Here is a 23,204-nt window from a genome sequence, read left to right as displayed (position 1 = left end):
TCTCTGCTTTATGGCCTGCTCCTTCTGGAGAAGGTACAGATCTGTGGGCAGCTTTTCCAGAGCTGGCACTATAGCACTGTTCCTGGCACCCCTCTTGCCTTTTCCCTGTCCATAATTGTGGGGGCTGGGGTGTCACTTTCCTGGAGGGTTGGGCTCTGGAGGTGAATGTGGTGGGATGCCCTGCTGATGAAGGGAGGAGACATTGCTGTGGGGTACTAAATAGAATACAGTTGGCTGGTTTCCCCTCTATCAGAATGTGATCCAGACCTCTGCGTGGAGAAGATCCTGGGTTTCAGGCTGTTTATAGCAGGCAAAGACCTTTATGGTTTCAAGAAAACGAGGGGACTGGATGCGGTCTTATGTCCCCATGCAGTGCGAATGGCAGTCTGGGCCCAGTGAGTGCCTGCCTATCCGTTGTCGTCGCTTCCACTTCTTCCCCGTCCCAGCCACCTTAAGGGGCCGCTCCGCAGTTGGGCCTGGGAGCGGAGGACAATCTCCGTACTCCGCCCCGGGCCGCCCCTGCGTGGCCATGACGTCCCCTCGGCCCCGCCTGCTTTGTGTGGTGACGCGAATGGCCACGCCCCCGCAGTGACGTCACCGGACCGGTTCCCTCTCCCGGGAACGGCGGCGGATGCGCGACTCACCCCCTCCCCTTTTCAAGGTTCTCCCCTCCCCGGTGGCTGCTGCTGCCCGACCTTCTGCAAGCCGATGGCCCAAGTCCCGGGCGCGGGCTAACGTGCTTGGGTGCCCGGCCATGGGCTGTATCGGCTCTCGTTGCCCGGCGGGTCAGGGTAAGAGGCGGAGGCAGGGCATGGGTTGGGGCGTCGGGGCTGCGGCTGCCTGGTGCGCGGGCTGCGGGTGGTGGGGGCCTTGAGGAGGGGGCCGGTGTCGGGAGAGGGAGGAGCCTGCATAAGGGAGGCGGGCCAGGCAAGAGGAGGGAGCGGGCCCGAGCGGGGAAGGGGCTAAACCGACTTGGATTCGCTCCCATGGCCTTCCTGCTCCTGGGCTCTGCAGGGTAGACTCGTATATTTCTGCCTGGATTCCCACCACCGAGGGTGGCAGGAGGCTCATGGCCTGGGGAAGGGCTAAACCCTCTGCAGCTCATGGCGACTGGCCTTGTCCTCCCACGTACACTCACCTCCTCTACCTACACCTCTTCTCTCGCTGTCCTGGGAGTAGCTTTATGCTGAGAACCTGCCTCTCCCAGCTGTGTCCCAACCCTCTTCAGCCTGCAAACGCTGGCCAAGAACCTACCGGAGAGTTTTTCATTAAACCTTACTCTGCACTTCAGTCAGCTTGTTGATGAAGAGGACTGAGGCCCCACTTGGGGCACCTGTGAGCACCTGATCACCTCTCACCTCTTACAACACTTAGTTCCCTTACCCTACTTCCAACAGCAACAAAAAATCACCCTACCCTGTGGAGGGAAACAGGAGCCCAGAGGGAGTCCATCAGGGCTTCCTTTCCACGACTGCTGACCCTTGCTTGGGCCTTGGTTCCCATGGATGGTGCATGCTGGGGCCTGGCCTTAGTCCTATGAGTCTGAGGTTGGCCAGCTACTTTATTCCAGTGTCATGGAGTTTTCCAAGCCTAAAGCCAGGCAGGAACTTGTGACATTGAGGGCTGGATTTGGAATGTGTCCTGAGCTTTCAGGGCAGGTGGTCGGTCGGTCACACAGGTCTTAGTGTGGTTGATATTTGAGGTTCTTTGTAGCTAAGACGCTAGCTGAGATTTGTATTTTCCTTGGGTTCCCATGAGGGATTCTGGGACTTGTAGTCCTAACTACAAGTAGTCCAAAAAAGTCCTCATGGCTTTTGAAGCTGAGAAGCAGCAGGCTGCTCTGATCCCTCTGGCCCTGCTAAAGCTTGGAGTATAGGAAGTCATTCCCTCCTGTAGTCAGGGGAGAGTTTGGCTGACCTCAGGACTGGCCTCAAGAGCCCTGATTAGGTACCAGCTGGGGGCCAAGGATGGCCTGTAACCTTGTGTCTTCCTTCTGGTTGGTAGCATTTCTGGGGACCACCAGCTGGCTGAGGCTCAGGGACAGAGACGGCTGCTCCAGCTAAAGGTCAGTTGTGATACACATTGCCTGTTGGCGCTGTCTAGGGGACGGGCCTCAGCTCTCTGAGCTCCACAGAGCTTGGCTGGGCCCCTGGCACTCCCACCTCCTCAAAGCCATGAGGCAGGAGTGTTCTCCTTATGTGACTAGGCACAGGTTCCAAGTGGGGAGGGGACTGGCTCAGCATCCGGAACCAAAATAGGAATAGAACTGGGAGCTGAGCCTGGAGCAGTTCTGGGCTTTTGGTTCTCTGCATCAACAAAGCCAGCATGCCTATGATTTCTGTGCTGGGTAAAATGTTTCTGTGGCAGCGTGAAGGGCCTGGAGGACGATGGACTTGTCAAACAAGTCGCAGAGGTGAGACCAGGGCCCGTAGATGTGATCTGGGAGGTGATGGGAAGCTGAGGAGTAGGGTGCTCAGGTGGCAAGAGGAAAATTACTCTGGCTTAGAGCTGAAACAGGAACAACCAGGCTGGGGCTAGACTGGTCATCAGGAAAAAAGCCTTAGAGGACTGGGGTGAAAGTCAGAAGAAAATCATGGGTTTACAGAAAACAAGAGTAAAGAGCTGCATACCAGCTGAGGCTGGCAAGAGGAAAGAACCAAGAGAAGGAAGGCAGAAAGCCTAAAAGGGTCCAAGGTAGTGTTGGGGAGGGGGCAGTGTTCGGGAGGGGGATGGTGTTGGCAGGGGAAGAATGAGGTGTGTTTTCCTAGAGAAATGGGCAGGCTGAGAAACCAGAAAAGATTCAGAATTTATCAAAGTTTAGGTTTCATCCCTAAGGTGTTGATGGCAAAATATATTCAGAGGACCCCAGGGACCCAAAGCTCAGGGCTGTGGGATAGGGGCTTTTAGAGTGTGGAGAGCACCAGGTGGTTGCTGATATTCTGGGAGATGGGGAAGGGGGTGAGGAGGAATGATAGGGCAACACCGGATGAAAAAGGGGATCTTGGCACAAGTTGGGAGCGCAGCTGAACAGCCTTTCCCCCACCCCTCAGTGGCCTCGGACCCCGCGTGGGCTGTGGAGTGGATTGAACTTCCTCGGGGCCTCTCTCTGTCTTCCTTGGGATCTGCTCGGACCCTCCGAGGCTGGAGCCGGTCCTCTCGCCCTTCCTCCGTGGACAGCCAGGACTTGCCAGAGGTGCTGGGCCCCTGGTGCTGGTAGGGGGAAGGGGGGCAGCATCCACATGAAAGAGATCTGTATTCTCCACCCCCGCCTCGCCAGCTTGTTTCTGGCTCCCTTTGCCTGTGAGCGGAGGCGCGCTATCCGGCCGGCAGTAAGGCCGCCCCCGCGCGGGTCTGCTCCTCTTGGCGCGGTGCCAGTTGCAGGCGGGCTGCTAACGCCTTCCGCGCTGACGTCAGCGCATCCCGGGCCGTATCCTGGGAGACCCTGTTGCATGGTGATGGGTTGCCAGGGAGACATACACCTTTTCTCTGGGCCTGGGCCGCAGCTGCGCGGAGCGCTGGCACGGATGGCGGCTGGGGGGAGTGAAGGGAGGGAGGGAGAGCGAGCCAGGAAACACCCAGCAGGTGCTCCTCCCTCCAGGCCTGGCCAGAGGCTACCGGCGCCACCCTGGGGGCCCTGTCAGCCAGGTACCGAAGGGGAGGGACAGAGGGTGGTCCTGACATCAAGGGGCCGGTGGAACCCCTCTTGGGCGTGGAACATGATGGAGGAGAGCTAGGCAATGCCTGGGAGGGGGCGTGTGCTTCCTACTTCATTTCTTGAGGGAAACGTTTGCCAGCGCTTGCTAGGGAGCAGTGAGTGAGATGCAGGGTAGAGGTAGGAACCCAGGTGAATCAAGACTCAGGCCCTGCCATCTGGAGATCCCTCAGGAGAGATGCAAGGGCAATGCTGGGGTGGGGGTGGGGTTGAAGAAGACAGAGTTAACTGGACTGGAAACATAACAGGAGGTAGCACTGGAGTCAGGCCTTAAATGTTAGGGAGCATTTTGTTGGGCAAGGATGGCATTCTTAGCCCAAGGGGAAAGCTGGGTTTCTTTGCTTGGAGGCAGGAGGGCAGCTTGCTGACAGGGAAGGTGGAGAAGTGGAGTTTTACTGGGGAGAGGAGATCAGTGGTGGATTTCAAGCAGGCCTGGAAGGAGGCAGGGGCCTCACAGAGTGGGTTCCTTCAGTGCCTGACTGTGAGCTTGCACTTCATTGAACAGTAGAGGAGGAGTCCGGAAGAGATTTTTAAATAGGAACCTGTTGTGTCTAGTTGCACTCCAGGAAAATTGTTTACATTTATACCTTGCCTTGTTCATTCAGCCTGTCTATTTTAAGAGATTGCTCTCTACCAGGCACTGTGCTAAACACTGAAGTGCAGCAGTGACCAAAGGAGACTGAATTCCTCCAAGAGCTAAAGAACAATGAGGGAGACCCATAATGAAACACACAAAATAGACCATAATTACATACATAGGGTACATTGATAGAGGATGCTGACTTTTTACAGACTACAGAGGGAGGGTGGACAGTAGGGTGGTCAGGAAGGCTCCTCTGAGGGAGTGATATTTTAACCAAGACCAAAAGATGAGAAAGAGCCAGCCAGACACAAAAAGGGGCGAGAACAACACTTACACAACTTACTAGGCTGAGAAAATAGCACAGAGTTGAAGGAGCTTGGGAAACCACCACTTGTGCTAATCCGGGCAAGGGGTTTGAGGACTTGAGGAAGACCAGTGGCAGTGGGAGTAGGACGGGTAAGGGTTGTATTAGAGGCAGTCTGGAGGTGGAATCATTAGGTCTTTAAAACAGATAAGTATAACTTAGGGGAGAGAGTCGATGGTAATGCTGAGGTTTGGGGCTAGGTTGAATGGGTGAATGGTGGAGTGGTGCAAAGTAAGGAAGTCTGGAAGCAGGGCCAGATATGTTGGAGAAGATGTTGGGTTTGGTTTTGGTTCTGCTGAGTGTGTGGCCCTGGTAGGCTCTAGAAACAGCTAGAATGTGGGTCTGAAGACTGAACGGTGGAGAGGAGCAAAAAGGAGGGGACCTGGATACTGTATCCTTCTCCTTTCTCTTTTTTCAAAGACCCTACTCCATGGTTCTTTACTTCCTGCCTCCTTCCCTTCTGGGAGTTGGGAAGGTGGAGGGTTAGCTACAGTTCTGCTCCTTTGGGCCTGCCCGAGTCTCTGTTGCTCCCCGGGAGGACATAGCTTGTTGGTACTTTCTTCTTGTCTTCTTATATATCCCAGCAGCCATTGGGACACATGCTGCCCCGGTATCTCTTCCCAGCTCCCATTTTTCCTTGATGCCTTGGGTGGGGGTATGGGAGGACACTGCTGTCAGAGGAGCACTTACCTTCTGATGCTGTCACCCAAGGTGAATGTTGGAGACACAGTCGCGATGCTGCCCAAGTCCCGGAGAGCCCTAACTATTCAGGAGATCGCTGCGTTGGCCAGATCCTCCCTGCATGGTATGCACCCCTTCCCAGGCCTCTGGCCATTTGGCCCTCCCTTTTGCACACGTCCTTAGGTACTTTATCCTGTGAGCTCTTTCTGGGATCTCCCTTTTTCAGGTGAATCCCAGCCCCCTCCTCCACCCAAGGCACCTGTGGATCTTAACTACCACCACCTTTCCACGTCCCTCTCAAATGCTCCCTGGTCCATGCTCTTACCAGGCTTCCTGATTCTGCCCCACCTCCAGGTATTTCCCAGGTGGTGAAGGACCACGTGACCAAGCCCACCGCCATGGCTCAGGGCCGAGTGGCTCACCTCATTGAGTGGAAGGGCTGGAGCAAGCCAAGTGACTCGCCTGCTGCCCTGGAATCAGCCTTTTCTTCCTATTCAGATCTCAGCGAGGGTGAACAAGAGGCTCGCTTTGCAGCAGGTGAGTAACAGAAAGGGGTTCGGCCATGCATTTTTCATAGGGATGCTCTTTCTCATCTACTCAGGCCTGATGTGGGGATTGGAGTCTTTCCACAGCCCTGAGTCGTCCCTCTCCTGTCTCTAAGCTGAGCCTTAATCTTAGCCCACCTTCTCTGCTAATGGATTCCATGTCCTCCCCAATAGGAGTGGCTGAGCAATTTGCCATTGCAGAAGCCAAGCTCCGGGCATGGTCTTCAGTGGATGGCGAGGACTCCACCGATGAATCCTATGATGAGGACTTTGCTGGGGGAACTGACTCAGGTGAGGGACATCCCATGCTAGTGCTGCCAGCTGGGGTGGAACTGCCTGATAGGTCCTGTGATTCAGAGCTCAGCCTTCAGAAGGGGAGAGGAGAGGGACGGACTCTGTCCAGGCAGTCCTGGACATTCCAGGGCCAGGAGGGCTGTTCGTGCTCTTGGGTGGGCAGTCAGCAAGTGGAAGTGGAGTAGTTCTTTTCCCATAGGTCCTGAGCCTTCTCAGTCTGTCTGTGAAGTTGTGTCTTGCAGTCCTCAAACAAAAAACTCAGACCTCACCAACACTTTATGTACTACTACGTCTCTGGGAGAGTCTGCTGTGCCTTACCTCTGAAAGCCCTCTTGAGGCAGCCTCAGTCCTGATGTGGCAGCACAGATGAGGTACAGTGCAGCAACACAGCATCTCATTGGGCTGTGGCCCCAGGCAAACAGGAAGGCTTGCTGGACCGCCCATAGGGCTGCTGGCTCCAGCTCAGTAGGATCCTCACTTTCTAGCTGAGACCTGCTGGTGGGCCTTTCTCTGGGCCAGTGCTTGCAGAGGGGACTCCGTGGGGCTGTGTAGCTGTGCACAGCCCTTCTTTATTCTGCCAGTCTCTGGGCCACATGGCTGACTTTCTCTGTAGCTTCTGGGCTCAAGCCTCCCAGGCCACTATCCCCCCACCCACCTCTTTGCCTTTGAAGATTGCCTTCACCTGCCTCTACCCCTCCAGCTAATAAGTTCTCCAAGGTGGGCAGTACATTAGAGCAGATTAGAGACTGTTGCTGTGCTCCAAAGGGGAGTGATTTGGATGACTGAGACCAAGACAGACCCGAATCACAGCATTTTTGTTTGATTGAGTTCCAGTCCTGCTTTGATCCCTGGTATAATGATAATTAACATTTATCCAAGGTCACTACTAGCCCATGTGGAATCTTTGTGCAAATTAGAGAAAGGCACCCCTTTCTCTGGTGGGCGCAGGCCCATGCCAGGGCGTGCTGCTTGGTGAGCAGAGTGTGGGCTGAATTTCAGCTCTCACTGCCTGGACAGGCTCCCCTTGTGCAGTGAACAATCTGTATGATCGTGTATGGTATCACTGCATTTATTGCTTTCTTACTGTATGCCAGACTCTTGTTCTCTCAACAACCCCCAAAGATAAGGTATATTAGAATCTCCAATTCATCACAAAGGAAATTGAGGCACCAAGAGGTTAAGTGACTTGCCCAAAGTTCTCCAGCTCCTGCCCACCATCCCCAGAAACTGTGCTGAGGGTAGAGTGGAGAAAATTTGGCTTCCAGGTTGGTCAGTTGAGCTGGGGCTAGCAGGGATATCTTTTCTCTCCCCCAACAGACATGGCTGGGCAGCTGCCCCTGGGACCCCACCTCCAAGACCTCTTCACTGGCCACCGATTTTCCCGGTCTATGCGCCAGGGCTCTGTGGAGCCTGAGAGCGACTGCTCGCAGACCGTGTCCCCAGAGACCCTGTGCTCTAGTCTTTGCAGCCTAGAGGATGGGTTGCTGGGCTCCCCAGCCCGCCTGGCCTCTCAGCTGCTGGGCGAAGAGCTGCTCCTTGCCAAACTGCCCCCCAGCCGGGAAAGTGCCTTCCGCAGCCTGGGCCCACTGGAGGCCCAGGACTCACTCTACAACTCACCTCTCACGGAGTCCTGCCTTTCCCCCGCTGAGGAGGAGCCAGCTCCCTGCGAGGACAGCCAGTCGCTCTGCCTACCACTGGTGGGCAGTTGGCAACAGCAGCGGCAAGCCTCTGACGTGGCTTCTTCTGGGGTGGTGTCCTTAGACGAGGATGAAGTGGAGCCGGAGGAACAGTAACCCAATTTATGCCTGGTGGTGGCATGCGTCCCCTGGCTGCTGCTGGGGGCAGAGCCTCTGTGCCCAAGTGTGGGCATGGGGCTTCCAGCAGAGCTCCAAAGCCTAGAGGGCTCCTGGGAGCACTCACTCCTCATTGTGTGTTTTGCATGAAAGTGTCTGGAGAGGAGGCAGGGGCCAGGCTGGGGGCGCATGTCCTGCCCCCACTCCTGGGGTTTGCCGGGGGTTGCCCGGGGCCCCTGGGGCATGGCTACAGCTGTGGCAGACAGTGATGTTCATGTTCTTAAATCAAAAAACGCCACATACATATTTCCTCCTCAGATGACGTGAACCCCTGAGGGGACGGTTGTGACTGGGCTGTGTGGGATAGAGCAGGAGGAAGCCCGGCCTCCCCCTGCCTCTCTCCTCTCTGCTTCTCTCCTCACCTCCAAGTCCACATGCAGTGCTTGATAGATCACCCCCACCCAGGGAGCCTAAGGATTGAGCTGTCCCCCAGGGCCCCTTCTCCCAGCTGGGCTCGTGCTGTGCTTCACCTCTTCTTCATCATCTCTAAACCACCTTCTTTTTCCTAAAGAAAGAGGAGTTTTGTATGTTCTTTCAGCTGGATCTTCTCGGAGGCATTGGAATGATGAAAGTATGTACCCTCCATCCTTTTCCTGGCTGCCCTGAAGGGGTCTGGGTCCTTTCCCAGCCCCGTGTAGTATGTGTGGGCACGGGCCTGGCGGCTCCCAGGCCATCAGGCCGCTGCATTCACGGAGTTCTTTAGGGTGGAATTGGAAGAAGGGGACAGCTGTGGTTGCTACAGAGCCAGTGACTTCAATGTTCTTCCAGAGAGGGCCACCAGGGGGCCACACTGGTGGCCAGGTAGTTGTCTGCTGATGCCTGAGCAGGGTAGGAATTGTGCCAAGTGGTGACAGTCATGAGGGGGGAGTGTCTCTCCTTGGGGAGGAAAAGAGAGTAGTGCCTTTCTTGGCTGAAGGAGAGGCCAAGGCTACAGAACTGGGGGCCTCTCTCCCAGCCATGGTGTTGATGAACAAGCAGTGGGGGCCACTGCAGATCCTGCATTCCAGATCCTCTGGAGTTTTCCGGCTGGGGGGTGGGGGGCTGCAGCTTTCGGGCCTTGTAGGGTTCGCAGGTAAGAGAGCCCAAGGTAAGAACAAGAGCTGATGGGCACAGGCATTCTATATATAAGTGGCTCAGTAGGTGTTTATTTTGTTCTATTTAAGAATTTGTTTTATTAAATTAATATAAAAATCTTTGTAAATCTCTATATACATCTGGTCATTGGAGGTTCCAGTATAAACCCATCTCAGTTCTCCCCCTTTCTCCCACAAAGGGGTGGCAGGGGTTAAGCGACCCCACCCTCATCCTGCCAGGGCAGTGCTGGTCTTCCTGCCCTTGGGACACTTGTTGCAGGTGGGCACTGGGTCAGATTCCAGGCAGAAGAAACCATGAAAAGCTGGTACCCCCAGTCTGGAAGGGAGGCTGGGTCTCCAGCCTTCAGGTACAGCTGCCTACTTTCCCAAGGCAGAAAGAACAGGAGAGCTGGAGGATCTGGGCTGACAGCTAAGGCCACCACCATCCCAGGCCACCCGCTGAGGGGTTCACTGGCACTTGTCGTCGCTGTCAGAAGGGCTGCCTTCCCGGGGGAGGCTGTGGCGGGAACGGGGACCCCAGAGTGCGTGCACCTCAGTGGTTTCTGTGTCACTGCTGCTGGTGGCACTGTCACGGAAGCTGGCGAGGGGTGGCCGGACTTTCACACCCTGTGCTGTGACAGAGCCCTCGATAGCCTTCCGGAGCTGGAAAGGTGAGAGGGTCAGATGTGTGGACTCGGAGCCCCTGCTCAGACTCCTCCCCAGCACTTCCCCCAAACGAGCTGCACGTAAGTCTCTATGCCTTTTTGGAAGTTGAAGTGGCTTTGATGGCCACTGTCATCTCACCTCCTTCAGGGTGACTATTCCAATGAGTCTGCCAATACTGGTGACATAAGCATGGTCCACTCCCAGCAGTGAGAAGATGGTGTGAGTCTGAAGGGTGGTGAGAAAATACATTGGACTTTATGCATGAGGATAAGGTGTTGGGAATGGGGGAATGGAAGGGTTATCACAGATGGTGGGGGCAGGACCACCAGAGGGAAAGAATAAAGAGAATGTACAACCAGTCCTCAGAAACTTTATAGTGGGAATCTTTATGTTGCTTATGCTGATGAAGAAATGGACAAAGGAAGGATTCTGTGTCCCATGTTAGAAAGGAGGATGGAGGAGAGAACAACTGTTCAAATATGACATCTAATGATTGGGCACCTGGCTCGGTTTTTCTCATATTAGTGTTTAATTTTAGCACTGTCTAGAGAAGTATGATACCTATTCTATAGGACAGTCATTTCAGTGGTGAAATGACTTGCTCGGATCAGTAAGAAGTAGCCCCAGGCTACTTTTCTTCATGCATTCTAGTCCTGGATATATCTAGGAGGGAGGGTCCGCATGCCCCTTTAAGGAAACTGGCCTTGAATCTCACCCTACCTTAGGGGCTGACACATGCTTCCCCGTTTGCCTTCAGCTGGCTGGCCAGTTAAGGTAATCCCTTCACCTTGGCTCCAGCCCCCCCTAACATGGGCCTGCAGCACTCTGTCGCTCATGCAGTTTGCCTTTTCCAGGGATGGAAGCATCCCAGGTCCTGTTGAGATGTAGTTTGCAGTCCAGAGGACAACTCCCCCTTCCTGCCTATGTTTTTCTTACTTTGGGCCCTCCCCCAAGCTTTCAAATGTAATCACCAAGGGTTCAGAAATTGTCAGCCAGCTCCCCTTGTACTCTAAATGGATTTTCTTGCGCCAGATGTCTTGAAAAACATTACTGACTCAGCAGTTCCTGGAATTTTTGGCCTATCATTTATCACACTGTTTTGAGTTTACTTGTAAGCCTCCTGGCTTAATGTTTGAATCAAAATGGACATTAATATTCCCAGCTTCTTAAGTACTAGTTACTCAGAAGTCACTGTACTTGTTTTAACACTTAAAATTTTTTTCTTACACAGTTGCTGAATTCCTTAGGAAAGGACTTCCATAACTTTCCTAACTTTCTCCTTCTAAGGCATGACAGTACTTACAAAAGGAGCTAGAAGTTCAGTTTTAGCATAAGCTTTTCTGTGCTTCTTTAATACCTATGTCAAAACTGTCCTGTGGTTAGCAAGTTCCTCCTCATATCTAACTTGAATCCTACGTGCTACAAGTTATCTTTAATTTTCTCATCTGACTTTGGAGGGAAACATCTTTATTATAAGATTTCCTGTTTTAATAATCCCTTGGCCTTGTCTTACTGTTTAATAATGCCTCTCATCTTCTCCCAAGGATCTTATTAAATCATTCCCCTGGATTTTCTATTCTCCATAATCCTAATCAGAGTGAGCTGGCAGGGTACATGCCTTTTACGTTTGTAAACTACTTGCCCTGGGCGGTCACCAAGCCTCACTGACCTACTTTCTGAATATCCTGGTCATTCTCCCCAACTTTCTCATCATTCTCACCAGGACAGGGCTGTGACATCCTAAGGGGTTCTGCTTTCCATCTCCCTTCCAATTTGGCTCTTCCACCCTTTCAGCTTTCTCCAACTTGAGTTAGAGCCTGGACTCCCCAGAATGGCTCATAAGGCCTTTTCCAAGCTCACCTGTCTTTCCGGCCTTAGATTATACCAGGCACCCTAGCTTCCAGCCTCACATATCACTCATCCTTTTATGAAAACATCGATGTCTTCCATACTTCAGCCTTTCCCTCATTACACCATCTTTTAAAGTCCCCGATTGTTTGCCCATCAGTATAACTAGCGGCAGCAGCAGTAGTAATTCCTAACATATATTGAATACTTACTATGATTCAGGTACTGTTTTAAGTGCTTCACATGTATCGACTCCTTTAATCCTCAGAAAACCCTATGATGTAGGTACTACGATCCCCATTTTACAGATGAGGAAAGTGAAGCACACAGAGGCTAAGAAATCTCATAAGGGTACACAGCTAGCTAACACATGGCAGAGTGAGGATTTGGGTTCAGCCAGTCTGGCCTAATGCTGCCACTCTAGCTTCCCCTACCTCCACCCACTGTTTCTCTGTCGGTGGCCTCTGAATGAATGAGGTACTTAGCTGGTACAGTGATCTCCAGTTGCACAGGTTCCTAAATAGTCTCCAGTGTATTCTCTCTCTCCTCTGAATGTTCCCCTCCTGAACTTAATTGGGCTACTACTTATTGACTCCTCAGGCCTACAAGGACATTTTGAATTCTAATCTTTTATGTTCTTATCGCTTCTAGTTCTTTGTACTTTTGTTCGTCGGTTCCTCAAAGGCTTCTTCTTTTCCTCTGATTTTTAAGTTTGTAACAAACAACTACTTTGTTCTTTTTCATTTTAATTTAGTTAGACACCAGGGAGCTCGTTGGAGAGCCTGCATTTCTTGAGCTTGGGAACAGTGAATTGACAGGGGGAGGGACAGCATGGCCCAGTGAAAGAATCCTGGGACTGAGGCCAGGACATCTGGGCCCTGCGCCTGACTCTGCTATACTGACTCAGGCAAGTGACCTCCTCACTGCCTCAGTTTCCCCACGTATTAAACCGGTTAAATCCACAGGCTTCTGGGTCTGACCATCTTGGATTCTAGGCCTGGTTCTGCTACTTATTAGTTGTGTGACCTTGGTCAACTTGCTTAACCTTGCTGAATCTCAATGTCCTCATTTATAAAAACTGGAATGTCGCAATATCTAATAGTGTGGTTGTGAGGATTAAATTAAACATGTGAAGAGCTTAGCCCAGTGCCTGGCACACGGCAAGCACTACAAAAATGTCAGCGTTATTATCATCATCTTTATGCAATGTTTGAGGACTAAGTAAGATGATGGAAAAGCTTTAGAGATCTTAGGAGGAAAGGCTTTAAATAAAAGCCAAATATATTATTCTCAGGTCTCTTTCCTTTTTTCCTTGCAACTGAACTGCCGTTCCCCACTCACTTTGATCTGAGGTCTTTTACCCAAAGGCTTATAAGTTCCTTTATTAACTTTTTGCTTTTTTTTCCTTGGTTTCTTTTTTTGTCCCCTGTCCTTCCTCCCAGGCCCCTGCTTGCTCTCACTGGGCTGGCTCTTAGGCACAACTTGCGTTTAAGCTAGCAGTTCAAGCTACAGACCTTGGGAGTGCTCCCTAACTGCCGCCCCTATGCCTCAGAGGTTTGTACATTAAATCTAACAATTTAGCTGAAACGCCCCTTGCTTTCTGCCCTAGCAGCCTGCTGGGTGTGCCTGCAATCACCTGCCTTTACTTAGAAGCCTGCAGGTACCCAGCCAGTGATGCCACAGTCCCATTATGGGGAGGCAGTCCTCCACAGAGAGCCCCTGCCCTCCTCTAGTGTCAGCCTCACCCAAAACCAATCTGTCTGCACTCAGGTTTTCTCCCCATTTCTGTAGGCCATTTTGCCCTTCTGCTGAGCTATCTTCCTTCCTATGTCCTTACCAGTTTTCCTTTGACCTACATTAAGTCAGTCTTTCTGGGGTCTGACATTCCAAGCCCCCTGCCGGGCCTTTCTCATCTTTGTTTATCTCTTCTCTGCAGTGTCCCCACCCCTACTTGGATGTTTGTTAGCTTGTTTATTAGATTTTCTTATCCTGCCTGTTTCTCACCCATTTTGTTCAGCATGGGCGTATCAGCCTTGTTGGGCGCTGGCAGCCTCCTGCCTAGCTCTGACCCTGGCCTGGCCTTCTGGCTTCCACCCAGCTTGAGCCCTGTCTTTGTTTGCTGCTTTGGTCCAGAGTTCCCTGGGGGCAGGGCTGAGAAGAGGAAAAATAATGCCTGACCCCACCACAGGCAGGAAGAGGCTAAGGGGACCTGGCTTTTGGTCTCTCATCGTTTGAACTAATGTGTTTGAAAAACATCTCAGCACAGAGCCCACTCTCTACTGTCCCCTTTTCCCTCACTGGCTTGAGTCCAAACTTGTGGGAGGACCTAGATCCTCACCCTGTGCTCCTGAAATCCCAGGCCAGTCCCTGGTTGCTGGCCCTACCTTGTGCAAAGAAGTCCTCTCCACCAGCTGGAAGGGGGCAGGGTCTATTTTGCAGTCACTGAAGTTGACAGGTTCATCTAGTTGCTGCTCCTCCCACTCCAGAATCTGAGGGTACGAGACTAGGAGGGTTAGGAAGAAGGTGCCAATAGTGGCTCTTACCTCCCCGAGAGCTGGCCTTGGGAGTGCTCCCCAACTGCCGCCCCTATGCCTCAGAGGTTTGCACCTTTTTCCTACCCCATGGTCCCTCCCATGGGAACAGCAGCCAAGATGATGACTGAACACACCCTGAAAGAAACAGGGTCCAGAGTCCAGTCACACCTTACCTCCTCAGGGGTCATCTCATTTTCCAGGTCTGAGTCACTCTGGAAGAGAGGAAGGGAGGCTGGCAGCTGGGGCTGGGGAAAGGGGGTGTGCCCCCCACACACTGGGGGAAGTTTACCACCTAGACTTGGCCTGCCCTGTCTAGTGCTCCTGAGCTGCAGAAGAAAGTGGGCACTTACCGCCAGGGAGATTCGGACCCGCTTTAGCTTGCGTTTGTCACATGATTCTGACTTCTCCAATTTTGTTCGAGCCGAACAGGAGAGAAGAGGAATTGATGTTATAAGGAGGAGGAAGGTGAAAGGAGTAGTGGAGCCCGGGAGGAAGGGCACACTACAGGGACAGAGCTGACATCTAGAAGGGCAGAAGGGCAGGCAGAATGGAGACAGGCACTGCAAGGCTAATGGAGAGGTGATCACAGCATCAGAGAGCGAGCGAGCTAGAAAGAAGCTAGATGGAGAGGCTCTAGCCACTCACCTCTGAAGCAGCCTTGGGGGGTGGACTGCCACAGAAGAGGCTCCTGAGGGCAATGCCAGCCTGTTCCACATTCCCTGTGTTTCCAGACAAAAGGCCCCCAGGCATTTTCATCTTTGGAGAAGAATGGAGGGCAAGGGGAGAGGCGTCCTTGTTCCACCCCTGGCCCATCCAGGCAGCCTCTTAGCTGGGATGAGCCCCAGCCAAAAGGTATGCAGGACCCTTGTGTGGTCTCAGGGGCTGGGCTCTGGCTCTGTTGGAGGATGAAGGGAGGCGCTAGTGGGAGCTGGGCTCACCTGGGGGACTCTCCCCAAGGCTCATGGAGTTGCTGGGCCCCCTCTTGAGAGCAGGCTTCAGGGGCTTGTGAGTATCCCCCTGGGCTGCAGGGAAGCCCGAGTCCTCTGCGTTCACCTGCACAAGCAGGAAGGGGCTGGTGAGGCGGTGGCCCCAGACTAACCCTAGGTTACCTTCCTGATCAGTCTACACAATGACATTTAGGAGGAAGTCTGTGTGGCTGTGGGGCTTTCCCCTCACCTGGAAGTGGACTGAGGTCTCAGGGCTGGGGGGACTCTCCTGATCGGGTGGTGGAGTGATCTGGGCTGCTCGACACGCCTGCATGTGCTGCCGCCTGCGGGCTGGGCTCAGCTGGGCCCCCAGCAGTGCTACCACCTGTGAGCGCTCAATGGAGCCCAGGAGGATCATGGATTCTGGACAGAGCATGTGGAAGGACTCAGGAGCCGAGGGTAAGGCCCTTCTCCCCCTCCCCTGGCCTCTTCTCACACTCAGGACTGGGGAATTGGACACAGGCCACACACCAGAGGGAAAGCTCCTGACTGGCAAATGCTGGCCATGCCCTTTGGGACCAAGGAGACTGGTCAGGAGCTCTTGTTCCCTCCCCTTTCCTGAGTAATGACCCTGGAACACATCCATAGCACCTGGGCCCCATCCTGGTCTCACCAGGGGACTCTACTAGGGCCAACATGCGGCCCTTGGTCCTGTGTAGTGCCAACCGCAGGTCTCGGAAGGTGCAGCTGAGGGCCACATGGGGAACATCTCGAACCATGATGTCTTCTACTCGCACCCGGTACTGCCTGGGGGCAGAGAGGCACTTGACTTGTGGTCAGTATGGGGAGAGTTGCCCAGAGCACTTCTATCACAGGGCCATAACACGACCCCAGAGCCCAGGGGGATAAGAGCTAAGGGGCAAGGAGTACTCCCCGCCTTTGTTCAGATCAGGTGAGGCCAGCCACAGCTCCCCCAGGGTGTGGATAAGGGCTGCTCTGGCCAGGAAGAGCAAGGTGGCTGGTCTTCCAGCTTCACTGGCCAAGGACCTTGCTGGAAGAGGGTGTGAGGGGGGTCCTAGGATGCCTTCTACCCTTCATCCACATCCCCCTTGTCACCCGGCCCTCCGGCCCTCCGTACTGGTGGCGGCCCCAGCCCAGCTCAGGCAGATAAGGCAGTTTCTTGATTCGGATGATGCTGTCATAGAGGGAGGGCTGTAGGCTCTGGGCAACAGCGTTGGCCAGGATGACAGCGATCATGACGGGCAGGATGTGGGCGATCTGTCCTGTGAGCTCGAACACGATTACAGCTGTGGACACTGTGTGTGTCACTGCTCCTGCCAGCGCAGCCGCCCCTGAGGATAGCCACCTTTAGTCTCCTCAGGGTGCCCAGGCCCCAGACAACCCTCCCTACCCGCGGACAATCCTGTGGGGGCCCTCAGGGCCACCCAATACAGTTCTGGGATTGGGCTTCTGCGTCGTGGTAAAGCCTAGTTTCTGCCAGCAGGGGGCACCAGAGCCCCGGACCCTGTGGCCCCACCAGGGGTTTTCCAGGACAGATAGGGACCCGGAGCGCTCACCCACTACTGCATAGCCCCCAGGCACAATCCGGTAGGTGCTGCTGTCCGTGTGAATCCCATCTGGGAACCAGGCGGCCATGCTTTCACCCACCAGACGCCCAAATGCTGCTCCTTCAGGGAGGGAGTTGGGAAGAGAAACAGGTAGTGGAGGGGGAGGGTGGGGGCACTAGAAAGAGAGAGGGTCAGAGGGTGGGGGGAGGGGCCAGTGGGTCATTCAGTGCAGGGGACAGCCCTGTAGGGGTAGGGGGTGGGACTGGGGCTGTACCAAAACCCACTCCCAGGCAGGGCGTGGCCAGAAGGTGAGAGGGGTGCAGGCTGGGAGAAAAGGCAGATGAGGACTCACCAATGACAAAGACAGGCATGAAGGCCCCACAAGGCACTGGGATGGTGGTGGCCAATGCAGACATCCAGAACTGCAGGCAGGAGGCAGTTGAAAGTTAGAGGTGCTGCCTGGCTTTAGGCAGCCCCCAGCTCCACCCCCAGGAGCCTACTTTTCTTATCAGGTAATAAATGTCCCAGCTATCCCAAAGTTCTCCAAAGGTGAAGGGATAGGGAAGGACTTGAGAACCACATGGCTTGGGTTCAAATCCTCACTGTGCCACTAGCTGTGTGACCTTGAGCCAATTACTTAACCTCTTTGTGTCTCGACTTCTCACCTTTAAAACGGGGGTACTAATAGTACCTTTCCATAGCATTGTTGTAAGGCTCAAAGAAGTTAATATGTGGAAAGTGCTGAGAACAATGCCGGGGAGCCCTTGTAAGCTTTAGATTCACATCTGTAAGGAGCCCCACCTTCATCAGAATGAAGATGACCAGGGTGAGGAAGACGTTGGCACGTGGAGGGCTCCAGGCCTGTGATGTTCCAGGCGGCTCTAGCTCCTCCACCAGGCCCTGGCGGACCCACGTCCGATTGTCAAACAGGGTGACCAGTGTCTCTTTCTGTGAGAGCTATAGGTGAACAGTGTCTCAGGCTGGGAACAGACAGATGAGGGGAGGGGCGCATAGGAGAGCAAAGGCTGTTGGCTTTAGAAGGGATGCATCCCAAGCAAAAGCACAAGTTCCTGTTCTGCCTGGGGTTACCTGTCCGGCCATGAACTGTCCCAAGCCAGGGGGGAAGGTCAGAGTGGAGATGAGCAGAGTCACCAGAGCCGGGAAGAGCAGGCGTCTAGAGATATAGGTTTCACAGCATCAAACATGGGTGGTGCACTTACTAGAGACTGGTGAGAGGCTGGGTGCCCTCACATACCTCAGGGCTGAGGTCACAGCAGAGCCTTGGCTCTTACATAAAAACACACAGTGCTGAGAGTAGGTCCCCTTTGCTATTCATGATACGATGGCCCCAAGAGGGATGGCCATCTGGGGTTATTATGAGCCCAAACGACTTTCTGTTGGCTCCTGACTCCCTAAATCGGTGGCAGTGGCATAAAGTCCATCCCCCCGGCCCTCTCCTGGACACCTCTGAACTCTGTCTTCTCCCTCTGTGCTCAGGAGCCCCAGCTGAAGGGCGCATTGTGTGAAAGTGAGGAAAAGTTTCTGCCTCTGTTTCTCTATAGTAATAGAGAATAAAAGTAACTTAGAATAAAAGTCAGTGTTAGGGAAAGCTGGGACCACTTAGGTGCCATAGGGAGCAGGTTCAGTTGGCTGCCCTTTCCCTGAAGGACGTTAGTCCCAAACAGGTCTCCCCACTCCTAATCCTCAGGGTCACAACTGAGAGAGTTGTGCTCAGAGATTTAAAAAAAAAAAAAACAACAAAAAACAACAAACTCACCCATCTCCATGCTTCACTGGAGGAAACTAAAGGCTCTCCATGAAGCACTGCTATGTGGGCCAGACCAAGGGCCTAAGGAAGCCTTAGTCTTTGATCCACAATGCCCTCTGCCACTGACTAAAAATTCAAAAGTGCCAATTTTCAGGGAGTCCACATAAGAGCCAAAGTGTTTGATCTGCCTGGAAAACGCCATTGGCTGATTTTCCCAAATGAATGCCTGTTTTTAACTGGGTCACTATATGCCATCACACCTGCCACTGCCTCCACCCCCAACCCCCTGTCACGCTCACACAACCCAAAGCGGGCTAGAGAGGAGCCCAGAGCCAACTGACTTCTTCATAAGGAAGCGGTTGATGGTTTTCTGCTTCCGTATCACCTGGACAATCTTCCTGTTCAGGTAGACAAAGAGTGCGCCCCCGAAGCCACTGGCAATACTGGAGAGGAAAGAGGCAGCAGGTAAAAGGTGGTCTTCCCTCTTTTACCTCCTCCTCTCCAACATGCCTCAGATCCCTCAGCTCCTCACCCAATGACAGCAAAGGCTGGAAGCTCTTGGAGGTCAAAAGGAAAGTCCAGCCGGAACCGGGTTTTGAAGAGAGCGGTGATGGTCTCTGGAGGGAATGCAGAGTAGCAGAGGGAGGCAGGTGTAGTGTCAAGGGCCCCACCTGAGCCATCTTAGGGGCTCCCCTCACCCTGTAAGTGCCCCCCACCTTCATCACGGTTCCAAACCGCCAAGACCCGGAAGATGAAGGCACTAAAGGTGGCAGCAAAGAAGCCCCGCCAGTAGTTCCGCACTGCGAAGAAGGTGGAAGTGACCTCAATACTGAACAAGACACCTGCAAGGGGGCAGGCAGAATACCACCTGAGGCCTTGGCCTGGCCTCAAGACTCAGACCCAGACGACAGAGGCAAAGTAGGCGAGGCCAATGGCAGGGCTAGGGGGCTGGACAGACTGCCTACCTCCAATAGGTGCTGCAAAGCAGCAGCCCACTCCTACAGCACAGGCAGCAGCCAGCATCTCTGTGTTCCGGGATTCGTTCTGGCAAGAGTGGTAGAAAGGGTAGTCAGCATGGCTCAGCAGCCCACATCTCTCCTCTGCCTTCTCCCAGGGTCCCCCTTACCTCATAGATGCCCCCAAAGAGGGAGAGGAACTTGCTGAGCAGGGCGGCACACATGCTTGCTATATGCACAAAAGGGCCCTGGGGGGTGGGGGCAGATGGTGAGTGGGAAGGGGCACACCCTGACCCTGACCTGCCTTCTTCCTCATTTCCCCATTATTCCCCAACCTGCAGTTACCTCTTTGCCAAGAGGCATCCCGCTGCCTAGGGCACAGGTCAGCCCAATGACCTTCGCTACAAAGGTCTTGAGGGTGAGGTATTCCTTTAGCACCACACCCCGCAAGATAGTCTTCATCTCGGGAATGCCAGATCCTGGAGAGGTACAGTCCCAGGAGAGTCATTTGATGTGCCCATTTCAGAGGTCCCACCTCTGTCCAACCCTCCTCTCCTACAGTACCGACAGCCTGAGGAGCCAGGATCTGTGTGAATCCAGCTGAGAAAGTGATGAGGACAACAGGATAGGTGACCCAGGCCAGGTACTGGAGCAAGAGGCTGGTGTTTAAACCCCGGGACATCCACTGTTGAGCTGTGGGGAGAGGATGTGCTGCTGGACCCCTGATGTGCATACCCTCATGTGTACACCCAGTATGCTGGGACATACTGACATGACGGGCTGTCCCAGAGAATATCGTACAGAATCCTATACAAGGGGCAGGGAGGGGGCCCTAGAGGGTCTTCACTGGGACAGAGATCACTGAAGATGAGATGGTCAGTTGGAGAGGGGAGGCAAGAAGTTGTGGCCTATGTGAGTGTCAGTGATTACGTCTGAAGATGGATACTCAGGCTGGCCAAGTAGCCAAGATACTTGGACAAGTGTGGCATGGAGGAAGCAGGTTGGTGCTTCCCGGCCCTCCCGCCGCCAGCCCTTGTCCTCACCCTGAAGACAGGCAGCGATGGCATAGTCCATGGCCCAGCTGACCAGTGCCATAAGGAGCCCCAGCAGGACAAGGAAGATCCAGTCTTCACCAACCCTGGACACTAGGAACTTATGACAGCGTATGGAACAGACTGGGAGCAGGGAAGGGAAAAATGGGAAGGCTGGCACCAAAGTGCTCCTACCCTTGACCCTCCCAACGTCCAATGGGCAGCTCTAATGGCCTCTGTCCCCCTCAGCACAGCACATCTAGATCCCCTGCCCCAACCCAGGTCTCACTGCGGCACGGGGCACAACGACTCTGTCCATATTCCAGGAGCTCTGGGGGAGCCCGAGGGGAAAGCGGACTCCTCCAAGGATCGGGCCCTCCCAGGCGGATCCGAGCAGCTTCTTCTTTGGCAAAGGCCCCAAGGTCCTGGGTATACCGGCCATACATCTGAGCAGTGGGGAAGATGGGGGTTAGCAGACGTGTGTGGGCTGAGTGGGGATGCAGGGAGGGCTCCTGGGGCCTCAGTTCCCCTTCTCCTAGCCCCCACATTATATACCCCTCCTTGAACCCAGTTCCCACTTTGGCTTGGTATGTGGGAACAATGCACATTGTAGACTGTGGGGGCTGTCCTGGCTGAAGTGATGGGGACAGCCAAGGTACAGGGACACAGCTGTGGGGGTGGCAGAATAATCAGTCCTCTTCTCACAGGCCCCGGGGGAGAGGGGAGCACTGAGGAGGAGTGGGAGGGAAGGCCTCAGAGGAGGAAAGATGGAAAAACCTAAGGCAGTCAGAAAGTGGGAGGAGGGAAGGTCAGAGAATAAGGGATGGTCAAGGGCGTATGGGTAACAATAAGGGCCTCAAGGAGCTGGGGGCAGCTGAATTGGGCCTAGAAGCAGGCGGGGCTCCAATCCTTATCACGTTCCTCCTGGGCTTCTGGCCTGTGACCGACTCAGCTGCACCCCTCCCACCCACCCTAATCCCCTTGTCCCCATTCTCCACCCCCACCCTCTACCAGCTTGCTAGCCCAGCTGGGAGTAGAAAGTCTCTCTGGGTAGGTTAAGAGAGTGTGGTGGCCTCAGCCCACTCTGGAACTGCACTGAGTCCAGTGGTGGGTTGGGAGATAGCAGAAGCTGATAGCTGGGCTGTGACTGGATGCTGGGGTGATGGGACGGGAGAGTCTCTGAGCCATGGCTAGACCTGCCAAGCTGGGCGTGTGTTGGGGGGTGGGGAGGAGTAGATTCCGGCTGCCACCCGCAGAGCTTCTGGACACAAAGGGCTCCTGTTGGGGTTGGGGGGGGGGAAAGGGAGGGAAAGATAGAGACAGAGAGAATGATAGCAAGGAAAGAGAGGAGAGGGAGCCAGTGAGAGGAGAAAGAGGGGGAAAAAGAGAGGCCAGGGGAAGGAGCAGAGAAGAGAAAGGGGAAGAAGGGAGGAGGAAGGGAGAGAAAGAAAATAGAGTATAAAGAGGCAGATACAGTGTCAGAGTGGGAGGTGAGCCTGTGAGAGAAAGACAAAGGGATCGAAAGGAGAAGTGGGAGAGACTGGAGCAGTGAGTGCCTGGGAGAGAGTTTGACCCTGAGAACTCATTCCAGAGGTAGAGACCAGGCGCAGGAGATGAAGATGTGGCTGATGCGAGACACCATTTCAGGGCCAGGTGCCTGGCTTCCTTGATCAATGCCCCATTCTCAGCTTGTGATGGTCAGACACCTCTCACCCTATGTGAAGGCCTGCCCCTCTACCCTCTACCCTTGCTTCACCCCAACCCATGCCACCTCTCTCTGTCATCTTGTTTCTTCCAGTCACTCCCTCTCTTAACTGGGCACCTCCCAGCCTCAATTATAGCCTGGGGGCCCCCTCCTCCTGGAGAGGTTCCCTCCCAGCCTCCTTCCTGGGCAAATTCCAGAACCAGCTGTTAAAAAGGAGCCACAGGGCTCACTCCCTTCCCTAGAGTTTGGGTCTTCCACCGGTGATACAGGAAGGGGCAAAAGGCAAGGCTTTTCAAACACTAGGTTACAGTGCTGGCCATGAGTCAGCTCAGAGCCCAGGACCCCTGCGTCTTATGAGGTCAAGGGATATCCCTGGCATGGGTTGGGGCTAGATACTCAGAGTGAGCATGGACAAAGGTCCCAATTTCCACACCCATTCCTGCTTGACCCATACTCACTAAAGCTCCTGTTCTCCAGGGTGGCAGGTCACTTTTGTTCTAGGGAATACACTGAGAGGTTCCTGCTAATGTTGGGTTGCCAGCCTGCAGGGATAGGGGCTGGGGCTGGGTTTGGGTCTGACCATCTTCCTATATACACGCTCTTGTTTCTATGTCTAGCACAGTTAAATGCACTTACTGGGAACAGAGGGAAAGTCCTGGGTGGTGGAGATAGTATAGAAAGTTCAATGGTGTGAGTGGTTCTGGGTAGGGGTAGTGGGGTGCTGAGACGGGTTCAGGTGGTGAGCGGGACGAGCAAAGAAAATGTGAGTGGGAGAGGTAAAGGGAAGGACACTTGGCATAAGCACCTGATGTCCCTGTCCTCTGCAGGCCCCCCCCCCCCCCCCGCCTCAGCCAGAAACCTGCATGCAGCTTTCCAACCATTAGCCCTCCAATCCCTCTGGCCCTTAAGCCTCAGTTTCCCCAGCTCAGAAGGCTGGGGAGGGTAAGGGTAGGCCCCCAGTCCTCGAGCTCCAGGGGTAACCAGGAGCAGCGGTCCCGGAGCGTACTCCTCAAGGATCGGCTCTGCTTCTCTTACCAGGGTCTGCTCGTACTGCAGCGCTCGCGGCTCCATCCCTTCCTCCGCCGCCGCGGTTGCGG

At 54.1% G+C, this 23,204-nt stretch overlaps 2 protein-coding genes across 10 annotated transcripts; one reads left to right on the top strand and one right to left on the bottom strand.

Annotated features, from left to right (window-relative positions):
* Positions 1–208: 208 nt before the first annotated feature.
* Positions 209–9,239, top strand: FAM131A (family with sequence similarity 131 member A). 6 transcript variants are annotated; one of them, XM_011382276.2, is made up of 7 exons: positions 666–791; positions 2,005–2,065; positions 3,051–3,193; positions 5,371–5,464; positions 5,695–5,877; positions 6,060–6,176; positions 7,497–9,239. In XM_011382276.2, exons 4-7 carry the CDS (start codon positions 5,395–5,397, stop codon positions 7,970–7,972), a joined length of 846 nt encoding a protein of 281 aa, XP_011380578.1. In that variant the 5' UTR covers positions 666–791; positions 2,005–2,065; positions 3,051–3,193; positions 5,371–5,394; the 3' UTR covers positions 7,973–9,239. The 6 variants fall into 6 exon arrangements, with proteins under 6 accessions (XP_023381872.1, XP_011380578.1, XP_023381874.1 ...); XM_023526104.1 differs by lacking the exon at positions 2,005–2,065 and having other exon boundaries at positions 209–791; XM_023526106.1 differs by having other exon boundaries at positions 2,005–3,193.
* Positions 9,152–23,198, bottom strand: CLCN2 (chloride voltage-gated channel 2). 4 transcript variants are annotated; one of them, XM_011382297.1, is made up of 24 exons: positions 23,143–23,198; positions 20,692–20,848; positions 20,415–20,546; positions 19,936–20,064; positions 19,717–19,850; positions 19,542–19,619; positions 19,381–19,459; positions 19,132–19,257; positions 18,948–19,032; positions 18,757–18,858; positions 17,737–17,821; positions 17,449–17,604; positions 17,000–17,069; positions 16,657–16,767; positions 16,218–16,431; positions 15,753–15,886; positions 15,330–15,502; positions 15,092–15,206; positions 14,799–14,872; positions 14,504–14,557; positions 14,327–14,365; positions 14,004–14,108; positions 9,910–9,996; positions 9,152–9,768 (listed from the first exon to the last, which is right to left on the bottom strand). In XM_011382297.1, the coding sequence occupies exons 1-24, from the start codon at positions 23,176–23,178 to the stop codon at positions 9,574–9,576; spliced, it is 2,670 nt and encodes an 889-aa protein (XP_011380599.1). In that variant the 5' UTR covers positions 23,179–23,198; the 3' UTR covers positions 9,152–9,573. The 4 variants fall into 4 exon arrangements, 3 of the variants coding, with proteins under 3 accessions (XP_011380599.1, XP_023381861.1, XP_023381862.1); XM_023526093.1 differs by having other exon boundaries at positions 9,156–9,768; positions 14,504–14,554; XM_023526094.1 differs by lacking the exon at positions 14,504–14,557 and having other exon boundaries at positions 9,156–9,768.
* Between the last annotated feature and the right edge of the window lie 6 nt (positions 23,199–23,204).

This window comes from Pteropus vampyrus, unplaced genomic scaffold, assembly GCF_000151845.1.
Source record: "Pteropus vampyrus isolate Shadow unplaced genomic scaffold, Pvam_2.0 Scaffold14, whole genome shotgun sequence".
Taxonomy (NCBI): Eukaryota; Metazoa; Chordata; class Mammalia; order Chiroptera; family Pteropodidae; genus Pteropus; species Pteropus vampyrus.
The sequence above is the reverse complement of the archived record's forward strand: the minus strand, read 5'-3'. Positions and strand labels throughout refer to the sequence as shown.

Bases quoted from the DNA above. Each gene is read 5' to 3' on its own strand.
- CLCN2 (XM_011382297.1), bottom strand. From the start codon at position 23,178: ATGGAGCCGCGAGCGCTGCAGTACGAGCAGACCCTG. The intron at 17,822-18,756 runs GTCAGTTGGCTC...CTATATCTCTAG, and splicing joins AACCGCTTCCTTATGAAGAA to ACGCCTGCTCTTCCCGGCTC. The intron at 14,366-14,503 runs GTAAGTGCCCAC...CCTCTCTTCCAG, and splicing joins GGGTCCGAATCTCCCTGGCG to AGTGACTCAGACCTGGAAAA.
- FAM131A (XM_023526104.1), top strand. From the start codon at position 632: ATGCGCGACTCACCCCCTCCCCTTTTCAAGGTTCTCCCCTCCCCGGTG. The intron at 5,878-6,059 runs GTGAGTAACAGA...CCTCCCCAATAG, and splicing joins AGAGGCTCGCTTTGCAGCAG to GAGTGGCTGAGCAATTTGCC. The intron at 6,177-7,496 runs GTGAGGGACATC...CTCCCCCAACAG, and splicing joins TGCTGGGGGAACTGACTCAG to ACATGGCTGGGCAGCTGCCC.